General features: G+C 42.6%; 1 protein-coding gene across 3 annotated transcripts in view; it reads left to right on the top strand.

The window, feature by feature from the left end:
* The window catches only part of arhgef3 (Rho guanine nucleotide exchange factor (GEF) 3), a 263389-nt gene that overhangs the window by 86040 nt on the left and 165306 nt on the right, over positions 1-12043 (top strand). For 2 of the 3 annotated variants that reach the window (XM_072280419.1, XM_072280420.1), the window contains exon 2: positions 135-201. In XM_072280419.1, coding sequence (XP_072136520.1) covers positions 135-201 — 67 coding nt within the window. Of the gene's footprint in view, positions 1-134; positions 202-4177; positions 4491-12043 lie in introns of those variants that run through there. The other variant, XM_072280418.1, reaches the window with a different exon arrangement.

Raw genomic sequence — 12043 nt, 5'->3', positions numbered from 1 at the left:
GCAAGGATGAAACGACAAATGCATCAAACGTAGACTTACTGTGTTTGTCTTCCCATCCATGACACCATTTTAACATTAACATTTATTGGCGAATGATGTGATTGTAAATAGACCCCATTTCTTTTGTTTCCTAGGCCTACCTTACAGGAAGGTAGCACCTCTTCCCTGCTTTCTGTGGTCAGTGGCTGGAACTTAAAGGGGGTAAGTACCTTAGTCACTTTTTCTTTACAAAAGGTCATGGGTTGTGATGTATAATAACAGCAAATCTTTACCACATCCAATGAAATATTTCAAAGTCTCATCTACACAGTTAATTAATATCAATTACATTGGTTGCAAACAAATATTGTCATCTTTCTTTCAGAAAGAAAGATCCTTCAGCACTAAGAAAGAGCATTTAATAATGGGTTTTGGAATTTCAACTTGAGTATCCTGGGTAAAGGGCAGGAGTGAATGTTGTCAAGATGTTACCCTACACAAAAGCCACAGAATCCTGAGTCTGATAAGATGGACGCTCCAGTAAGATGGCAGCGAGATCGGACACGGTGGCTTCTATGGTGCTAAGCAAAGGTGCTATTGTCTTTTAAGTATTTTTTTAATGATCGCAAGACCCTGCAGAACATTAAGTTCTGATAACACTGCAGGTCTACACCCTCAGCGAGTTGCTCATTGGCAGAGAAGCTGAAGGGGCTGTCTGGGTCAGAGAGGCATCTGAGGTGTTGGTGTGTGAAGGTGGTGTGCAGTCTAACAGTGAGTGGCCATCTTAGTCACTCTATTTGTGATCATAAGATCCTGTCGGACATTGTTAATGTGAAACGCTGCAAGTCCGGTGAACTGATATATTTGGCAGACAGTGGGGGGAGCCGCATGGCCTCGGATGTAGTGAGGACTGGGCCCCAAGCCGCAGAGTTGCCTGTTTGCAGCTGCCCAGGAGAGAGGCATTGGAGCCAGCGTGCCGGGGGCATTGTGATATGGCATCTAAGCTGGAGTTGTTGCTGTCCCACAGGTGTTTGCTTGTCAGAAGCGAAGCCATATTGTATTTGATTGCAAACTGTTGCAACTTTCATGCACTAAGGTTCTTGGACTATATTTTTTTGTGTGACTGCATTTTACCAATATCTTACGTGCTTGCTCTCTTATACGTGCCTTGTGCTACGTATAACTGTTGGTACTGTGTTTTGTACCTTGACCCCGAAGTAACGCTGTTTCGTTTGGCTGTATTCATGGGTACTCGTGTATGCTTGAACGACAATGAAACTTGAACTTCAAACACCCATTATGAGTCTATAACCTTATGGTGCATGTAGCAGTTAGCGTGATGCTATTGCAGCTTGGGGCATTGAAGTCAATTCTGGCGCTGTTTGTAAGAAGTTAGTATGTTCTAATCATGACTGCATGGGCTTCCTCCGGGTGCTCCGGTCTGCTCCCACGTTCCAGACATGTACCGGTTAACTGGTCATTGTAAATTGTCCCGTGATTAGGCCAGGATTAAAATGGGTGGGTTGCTGGGTAGTGTGCCTTGTTGAGCTGGAAGAGAAATTTCCACTCTGTATCTCTAAATAAAATAAAATAAATATTTGAGCTATGGAACAGATGGACCAGACCTTGGTTTAATATCTGAGTTGGCATTTTGAAGAGAAAAAAGATAATTTCAATGTGCGACATTGGCTTGAATCAGTAGTTTTTATTTTCTTTCTGTCTGTGACTGCATGGGTTTCCTCCCACATGGCAAAGACACATGGGTTGGAAGTTTAATTGGCCACCATACATTGCCACTAGTGTGTAGGTGTTGGTAAAATCTGGGAGGGAGTGAATAACTCCCCAGAGAATGAAAATAGAATTAATCTTGGACTAGGATTAGATAGTCAGCATGGACTTGCTGTACTGAAGGGTCTATTTCTGCACTATCTGTGACAATTTATGTGTACTGTACATGCTGTTGACAAATTATAAACTTAAGAAATTCTGCAGATGCTGGAAATCCAAAGCAACACACACAAAATGCAAGTCAGGCAGCATCTATGGAAAAAGAGTAAACAGTCAACGTTTCGGGCCAAAAGCCTTCTCCAGGACTGAGAAGGAAGGGGGGAGATGCTGAACTAAAAGGAGAGGGGAGGGGAATGAGGCTGGCTGGAAGGTGATAGGTGAAGCCAGGAAGGTGGAGAAGGTCAAGGGCTGGAGAAGAAAGAATCTCGAGGGAGAGGAGAGTGGACATTAGGAGAAAGGGAAGGGGGAAGCGATCCAGTGAGAAGTAACAGGCAGGGGAAAAGAAGTAAAAGGTCAGAGTAGGGAATAGAGAAAGGGTGGGGACCTTTCTTCACCAGAACGAGAAATCGATATTCATACCATCAGGCTGGAGGATACCCAGACGGAACATAAGGGTGGTGCTCTTCCACCCTGTGGATGGCGTCATCTTGGCACAGGAGGAGATCATGGATCGACAACGTCAGAGCAGGAATGGGAATCGGAATTAAGGTGTTTGGCCACTGGGAAGTCACACTTGTGGCAGATCCTCGATGAAGCCTCAAATTTATAAGGGGTCTCACCAGCGTAGAGGAGGCTGCCTCGGGTGCACTAGACACAATGGACAACCCCAGCAGATTCGCAGATGAAGTGTTGCCTCAGCCGGAGGGACTGTTTGGGGCCTGAGTGAAGAGGAGGGAGGAAGTGCAGGGGCAGGTGCAGCACTTGTTCCACTTGCAAGGATAAGTGCCTGACAAATTTGTCAAATTATAATCCTATTAAATACTTTCAAGACGAGTGAGACTGGCACTTCTATAAAATGCCACATTAGTGCTAAATGATGTAAGTGGTTAATTTCCTGAGACCCTGAACTGGATATCATTTTATATTTATTTATCATGCAAGTAGTTAATATTTGTTAGAAACTGAACTAGAAAGAAAGCCTTAATTCAAAAATTCTTTGTGTTCTTTCAGCTCCATTACAGACATCCCACCTCTCCCGGAACTTCTGGGAGTCTCGCGCATATTAATAGTGGCTCCCTGATGCCCGCAAATTATATACAATATCACGGAAATCAATTTTTTTGAGAGCGAGCCAGAAAAAAGCGAGAGAGAGCGCGAGAGTGACCACAAGAGAGTGTGCACGCAAGAGAGAAAGCAAGCGAGAGCGCGAGGGAAAGCGAGAGAGGGAGAACGAGTGAGAGAGAAAGCAAGCGAGAGCGCTTGAGAGTGCGCGAGCAACCACGAGAGAGAGAGAGAGAGAGAGAGAACGAGAGCACTCCATGGCAGAGTGTTCCAAAAAAAATAAAACGTACGTCACCCCAGCCTACACTAAAGTGTACCCCTGCCTAATAGGGGTCAAAATAATGACAGTGTTGCTCGCTGCACTGTTTGAAACACTGACTTTTCTATTGCCCGTGGTGGGTTAAGTCTGTAAAAGACATGTTGAGGTGAGCTTAACAGGTGTCATTCATTCATTAGCATAGCTAACGTTATTTAAACTAGCTGGCCAGCTGCTAAGGAGCTACTCTACTGCAGACATCCCACCTCTCCTGGAATTCTCCCACAAATTGATGGTGCTACCTCCCTGAAATTAGTTTTTGCAGGGTGGAATGTCTGCCATTATGAAATTGTGAAAAGTAGTCTGACAGAAGATGACTGGTTTGTAATAGTGGAATAATGCTGTTGGCTCAATTAATGGAAAGTGTGTCATTACTGCTTTTTTTTTAATGTGGATTCTGGACTGTTCTCACTAAATTAGAATTGGCTTTGAACCATGCGATTGGTGCCACAACAAGTGCAGTAGCTAGAAAATGTAGATGCTATTACCAGTACATGAAAGGACCTATGTCTGTCTTAATGATCACACTGTTGACAATGATCTACTTACATTGTTGCCACAGAGATTTTGAGGTGACTGTTGCTATTGTGCTTTGGTAAATGGATCTTCTAACACATTGGGCCAATAACCCTTCATGAAATCAAATTCTGTACTTTGACTTGAGTTAAAGAATAACTAGTGCTTGAAAATGAGTAAAGTGTTTTAGGGTTGTGACTTGATCTATTAGAAGGTGTTAAGCAGTGCCAGGAAATATTTCTGCTTGGATTTTATGTGGAAGGAGATGGCAACTGTGAATAATGAGATCAAGGGCGACATCCTTCAGGTGGTTTACGAAACTACTTCTTTTACATCTTTCTTTTCTTTCAAATGTAGTTCTGCTGCTGTTGGAGCCTGTGATCTATGTTTTGGTGGCGTGTTTTCGGGCCGATTGACCAATCTGTTGCTTTGCTGACTCTGAGTGGTTTCGGTGAGCTTTTCAGCGAAGAGTGCAGCCTGAAGGCCAAGAAGCCTGGGAATGGGTTGCGAACCCATGAACAACTCCATTTCTCACTGTCTGAAGTGTTGAGGAAGATTGAAATCAATGAGGACGAGAACGGAATGTGGGTGTGGTGTTCAGCACTGTCTCCCTGCGTGTGACTGGCCTTGCTCTCTCTCTCTCTCCCCCTCTCGCTTGCTGCTCCAGGAGGTAGGTGCCTGGTTTTGAATGATCTCCCTCCCTGTCAGTCTGTCTGTCTCCCTCTTGCTCAATGGTGCCAGAGTCCTTGATCTTGGGAAAGGTTTAATCAAAGCGGTTTGTGGTTTGGACTCTGTGGTTCACGTGATGTAGGGTACTGTGCACAATTCTGATTTGATGGAGACAGCCGTGAGAAGCATGGAGGAACATCTGGAGAAACTTCTGAAATGCCTGGTTCGCTGCTACTGTGCGATCGAGAATCTCCAGAGGGAAGGCCTCAAATCCTCGGCTTTGCCTGCTGCTGGTGACCGGGGCTGGGGTCAAAGCGCTCGGCAGAGATGGTGCTCAGTGCTCTGTGTCGGAGGGCTGGTCGGAGGCTCGAAGTTTTCGGACGACTCAGAGTTGGACTGTGGTCGGGCATGGCAGGGAGAGTTTTCTTCCTTCTCCTGTCTGCGTGAGATGTGGGACTTTCAAGAGACTTTGAACTTTTTTTACCGTGCCCATGGCCTGTTCTTCATCAAGTTACGGTATTAGTTGCACTGTTGTAACTATATGTTATAATTATGTGGTTTTTGTCAGTTTTTCAGTCTTGGTCTGTCCTGTGTTTCTGTGATATTGCACCAGAGGAATATTGTATCATTTCTTAAAGCATGCATTACTAAATGACAATAAAAGAGGACTGCATGTCCTCATAATCTAATCTAATCTAATCTAATGATGTGTTTCTGGTTTCTGGTTACTCTTTTTTTTGTAGCTATTTTGTGTGATTTTGATCGGGGCAGATTGCCACTGCAGTCTGCACATAAGGAACAACACAGTGCTAGATTGAACTGAACTGAATATGCCTGGACTCTTTTGATGATTTTGTGTTTTGGTGTTTTATATTCTGAGTTTTTTTTGCTGTTTTGTTTGCTATTTTCATGACTTGTTTTTTATTGCACGTTGGGAGTTTGATGTTTTCTTTGTTTCGTGGGAAGACCAAACTCAAGAGTTGTATGCTGCATACATACATTGATAGTAAATGTACTTTGAATCTTTGAATGTAGTTGCACATACTGTATATCACAGTGAGATCCTGTGACAGGGTATGCATCTCTCTTTGGTAGGTATCAGGTATCCTGTCGATTGGGCTCAACTTTTCCAGATACGGTACTCCTTTCTTTTTAACCAAAAGAAACTCTTGTGCTGAAGAAAAATCATTCCAACTTTCCCCTGTAATTTATCTGCCTCAGGTTCACTTATTGTCCCTAATCAAATACTTCCTTTTAGCATGCAAAGATCTGTGAAGATAATCCATCAAGGACAAACATAAACAGGAGATTCTGCAGATACTGGGAAATCCAGGGTAACACAAAAAATGCTGGAGGAACTCAGCAGGTCAGGAAGCATCTATGGAAAGGAATAAACAGTGGACGGTTTGAGCCAAGACCCTTCATCAGGACTGGAAGGAAATGTGGAAGAAGCCGGAAACAAGGGCAAACATGCCATTTAATTAATATAATAATTTTGGAAATGCATTTTCTTCACATATGGCTTTACATTCTTTGGTAGGAATGCCCTTCAGGTTTGTAGAGCATTGCAGCAAGTGCTGTAACTGTGAAGACACCTTGTGTGGTGTCTATGCTGCAACTTTTGTGAAATTGGCAGCGTTAAAAACTTCCTCAATGGTCAAATGTTAAAACTGCTCTCATTTCTACTTGGAAAGAAGATGCTACATGCCAAGCTTCTTAATATAACTATGAAGAAAAATTTGTTATGCTTTTACCAGAAGAATATCTTTGTAGATAAGGGAGAAGTGAGTTGTCTTTCTTATCAGCAATTTGGCATTGACACCTAAACTTAACAATTCTCTCTTCGTGCACCAGTTTAGTAAAATCCCCGTGCATTAATTTTCTCCCTCTCTGTATGACTCAGTATATAAATATTCCTTCTTCACCCACAGTTTTGGAACATTTGCTGCTGCTTCTGTTGCCTACTTGTCACTCCAGTTGAATTATATCCTTTAGCAGATGGTTTTAAAGAAGAATCTTTAGCCCAAACACACATTGTCTATCTTCTCCGTAAGTGCTCACCAGCTGTTGAATGTTTCTAGCATTCCTTTTTGTTTAAACCAAAGAAAACTTTCTTGTATGTGAGCAAACTCCTCCTTCATCCAGGTTCAATTCCATCACTGTCCGGAAGGAGTTTTTATGTTCTCCCCATGAGAGCGTGGTCTTCTTGTGAGTGCTCTGGTTTCCTTCCACATCCCAAAGATGCACATGTTGGCAGGCTAATTAGTCACATGGTGTAACTGGGCCATGAATGCTCGTTTGACCAGAAGGGCCTGTTACCCTGCTGTATCTGCAAATAAAATCAAGTAAATAAAATATCCAGTCTGCAAATTATATGGGCCAATCTGCACCTGGCTGCCCTTTCTCTGCCATAACTTTTCCAACGTTCCCCCATGTGCAAGGCCCCTACCATAAATCGGCACTTCATTTCACTGACAAGGAGTATTGCAGTCTTTAAAGAAATGTGAGATCCAGTGAAAACAAACTTATCCAAATTTATTCGACTGGCACAAAGTCTTTGTCCTCCTGCACCTTCACTTCAAAATACTAGAAGACGAACAAGAAACTTGAGTACCTGAGGTTGGAGCTGAAAATATTCTGACTCCTGAAGTCTTGTACTTGCCCAGAAATGCTGTTATTTCCTGTCCCTGGAAATCAATATGGTTTGAGGCATCACCACTATAGACCTGCCTTCTGGTTGGCCTCCAACAATGCCAGACCTTGGGTTCATTTTGTGGAGTGTATTTTGAATTTCTTTCATGTAAGGTGCCTCCATAGACTCTTCAGCCAATAAGGAGATTGGGGATCATGGCACTGGCTTCAGTCTCTTTTCTCTGTCCAAACACTACCTTGCTTTTTAATTTATACTATTTCTGGTTTTTTTTTTTTGCACAATTTTTAGTCTATTCAATGTACATATAGTATAATTGATTTACTTATTATTATTATTATTATTATTTTTCTTCTTCTATGTTATGCATTGCATTGAACTGCTGCTGCTAAGTTAACAAATTTCACAACACATGCCAGTGATAATAAATCTGATTCTGATTCTGGATGGCTAATGGGCCAATAATAGAAAGAAAAAAAATAAGGTAATTGTCAATGTAATGTTCAATTTCAATTGCTCAGTTTTAGTATTGAAAGAGCCAAAAAGCCACCTCTCAGTTGTAGCTTTTGAGATTCATTAAAAGGTGAGGAGGAAGGCCAGTGAAAATTCTGAGGTGGACCATAAGCTTCACCAAATACTCAGAGCACAGCAATTATGTTGCAATGTAAAATGGCAGACTCTGGGGATGGAAATCCAAGTTGCATGAGTGGGTAAACACAAACAAATAATGTACTGGTGGGGTTATGCATTTTGGCAAGAGTAGTAGAAATACTGAATATTTTTTTAAATGGTAGGAGATTGGTCAAAGTCACTGAAAACATACACAATATAGCAGGGAGTTAGAAAGCCTTTATCATTAAAAGATTTAGTAGAAAATTTAATGTGTTTTCTTGCAGTTATACTGAGAACATACCTGAAATATTATCACCGGCATGTGACGTGAAATTTATTAACATAGCAGCAGCAGTTCAATGCAATACATAATATATAGAGAAAAAAATAATAAATAAATCAATTACAGTGTACATATATTGAATAAATTAAAAAATATGCAACGTCAGAGATACTGTATATTTTTTAAAAAGTGAGGTAGTGTCCAAAGCTTCAATGTCCCATTTAGGAGTCGGATGGCAGAGGGGAAGAAGCTGTTCCTGAATCGCTGAGTGTGTGCCTTCAGGCTTCTGTACCTCCTACCTGATGGTAATAGTGAGAAATGGGCATGCCCTGGGTGCTGGAGGTCCTTAATAATGGACACTTCCTTTCTGAGCCACCACTCCCTGAAGATGTCCTGGGTACTTTGTAAGCTAGTACCCAAGATGGAGCTGACTGGATTTTCAACCTTCTGCAGCTTCTTTCAGTCCTGCGCAGTAGCCCCCCCACCCCCCATACCAGACAGTGATGCAGTCTGTCAGAATACTCTCCACAGTACATCTATAGAAGTTTTTGAGTGTATTTGTTGGCATGCCAAATCTCTTTAAATTCCTAATGAAGTATAGCCGCTGTCTTGCTTTCTTTATAACTACACCGATATGTTCCAATGTTGTATTCAAGTTTGGCAATGACACCACTGCCGTTGGGTGAATGAAAGGTGATGATGAATCAGCATATTTGAGGGAGATTGAAAATCCGGCTGAGTGGTGCAATAACAACAAATTCTCACTCAATATCAGCAAGACCAAGGAGCTGATTATTGACTTCAGGAGAAGGAAACCAGAGGTCCATGAACCTGTCCTCATCAGAAGATCAGAGGTGGAGAGGGTTAGCAACTTTAGATTCCTCAGTGTTATTATTTCAGAAGACCAGTCCTGGGCCTGACACATAAGTGCGATTACGAAGAAAATGCAGCAGTGCCTCTACTTCCATAGGAGTTTGCGAAGATTCAACATGACATCTAAAACCTTGACAAACTTCTGTAGATGTGTAGTGGAGAATATAGTGACTGCCTGCAACACAGCCTGGTATGGAAACACCAATGCCCTTGAAGGGCAAAATCATACAAAAAGTAGTGGATATGGCCCAGTAAAGGCCTCCCTACCATTCATTACATGAAACATTGTCGCAGGAAAGCAGAGCATCCATCATCTGTGACCTTCACCACCCAGGAGATGCTCTCTTCTTGCTGCTGCCATCTGGAAGAAGGTACAGGAGCCTCAGGACTTACACCACCAGGTTCAGGAAATGGTTAATACCCCTCAACTATCTTGAACCAAAGGGGATAATTTCACTTAACCTCACTTGCCCCATCATTGAAATGTTCCCAAAACCTGTGGACTGACTTTCAAGGAGTCGTTATATCATGTTATTGATATTTATTGCTTATTTATTATTTCTTTTTGTATTTGCAGTTGGTTGTCTTTCACACATTGGGTTAAATGCCCAAGTTGGTGTGGTCTTTCATGGGTATTATTTTGTTGTGGATTCACTGAGTATGCTCACAAGAAAATGAATGTCAGGGTGATATATGGTGACCTACATGTACTTTGATAATAAGATTACCTGGAACTTTGAACTTTGAGGTACCATCTGTTGAAGATATCCTTGATGTTGGGGAAGGTTGTGCCCATGATGGATCTGGCTAAGTCTATAACCTGTTGCAGATTTGTGTGATCCTGTGCATAGGAGGATCCATACCAGGCGGAGATGCAGCCAACCAGAATGCTCTGCACCATATTATCAACAGAAATTTGCAAGGGTCTTTGGTGACAAAGCTAATCTCCTCAAACTCCGAATGAAGTCGAGCCACTGGTATGTCTTGGTCAGGATTGCATCGATGTAATGAGTCCAGCATAGAGCCTTTGAGATGTTAACACCCAGAAACTTGAAGCTCCTTACTCCTTCCACCGTTGACCCCTCAATGAGGACTGGTAGTTCTTCCTTAACTTCCTCTTCCTGGACCCACAGTCAATTCTTTGGTCTTGTTAGACCATAAGACAAAGGAACAGAAGTAGGCCATTCGGCCCATCGAGTCTGCTCTGCCATTTTATCATGAGCTGATCCATTTTATCCTATTTAGTCCCACTGCCCCGCCTTCTCACCATAACCTTTGATGCCCTGGCTACTCAGATACCTATCAATCTCTGCCTTAAATACACCCAATGACTTGGCCTCCACTGCTGCCCGTGGCAACAAATTCCATAGATTCACCACCCTCTGGCTAAAAAAATTTCTTCGCATTTCTGTTCTGAAAGGGCGCCCTTCAATCCTGAAGTCATGCCCTCTCGTACTAGACTCCCCCATCATGGGAAACAACTTTGCCACATCCACTCTGTCCATGCCTTTTAACATTCGAAATGTTTCTAATAGGTCCCCCCTCATTCTTCTGAACTCCAAGGAATACAGTCCAAGAGCGGACAAACGTTCCTCATATGTTAACCCTCTCATTCCCGGAATCATTCTCGTGAACCTTCTCTGTACCCTCTCCAACGTCAGCACATCCTTTCTTAAATAAGGAGACCAAAACTGCCACAGTACTCCAAGTGAGGTTTCACCAGCGCCTTATAGAGCCTCAACATTTCATCCCTGCTCCTATACTCTATTCCTCTAGAAATGAATGCCAACATTGCATTCGCCTTCTTCACTACTGACTCAACCTGGAGGTTAACTTTAAGGGAATCCTGTACGAGGACTCCCAAGTCCCGTTGCATCTCAGAACTTTGAATTCTTTCCCCATTTAAATAATAGTCTGCCCGTTTATTTTTTCTGCCAAAGTGCATAACCATACACTTTCCAACATTGTACTTCATTTGCCACTTCTCTGCCCATTCTTCCAATCTATCCAAGTCTCTCTGCAGACTCTCCATTTCCTCAGCACTACCGGCCCCTCCATCTATCTTCGTATCGTCAGCAAACTTAGCCACAAAGCCATCTATTCCATAATCCAGATCGTTGATGTACAATGTAAAAAGAAGCGGCCCCAACACTGATCCCTGTGGAACACCACTGGTAACCGGCAGCCAACCAGAGTAGGATCCCTTTATTCCCACTCTCTGTTTCCTGCCAATCAACCAACGCTCTATCCACGTATGTAACTTTCCTGTAATTCCATGGGCTCTTATCTTGTTAAGTAGCCTCATGTGTGGCACCTTGTCAAAGGCCTTCTGAAAATCCAAATATACAACATCCACTGCATCTCCCTTGTCTAGCCTACTGGTAATTTCCTCAAAAAATTGTAATAGGTTTTTCAGGCAGGATTTTCCTTTAAGGAATCCATGCTGAGTTCTGCCTATCTTGTCATATGCCTCCAGGTACTCTGTAACCTCATCCTTGACAATCGACTCCAACAACTTCCCAACCACCGACGTCAAGCTAACAGGTCTATAATTTCCTTTTTGCTTCCTTGCCCCCTTCTTAAATAGCGGAGTGACATTTGCAATCTTCCAGTCCTCCGGAACCATGCCAGAATCTATCGACTTTTGAAAGATCATCGCTAGTGCCTCCGCAATCTCCACAGCTACTTCCTTCAGAACACGAGGGTGCATTCCATCTGGTCCAGGAGATTTATCGACCTTTAGCCTATTCAGCTTCCTGAGTACTTTCTCTGTCGTAATTGTGACTGCGCACACTTCTCTTCCCTGCCACCCTTGAGTGTCCGGTATCCTGCTGTCTTCCTCAGTGAAGACTGATGCAAAATACTTGTTCAGTTCCTCTGCCATCTCCTCATCTCCCATTACAATTTCTCCAGTATCATTTTCTATCGGTCCTATATCTACTCTCACCTGTCTTTTACTCTTTATATACTTGAAAAAGCTTTTAGTATCCACTTTGATATTATTTGCTAGTTTCCTTTCATAGTTAATCTTTTCTCTCTTAATGAACTTCTTGGTTTCCTTTTGTAAGGTTTTAAAAACTTCCCAATCCTCTGTCTTCCCACTAATTTTTGCTTCCTTGTATGCCCTCTCCTTTGC

This window comes from Mobula birostris, chromosome 16 (genome assembly GCF_030028105.1).
Source record: "Mobula birostris isolate sMobBir1 chromosome 16, sMobBir1.hap1, whole genome shotgun sequence".
NCBI lineage: Eukaryota > Metazoa > Chordata > Chondrichthyes > Myliobatiformes > Myliobatidae > Mobula > Mobula birostris.
The sequence above is the reverse complement of the archived record's forward strand: the minus strand, read 5'-3'. Positions and strand labels throughout refer to the sequence as shown.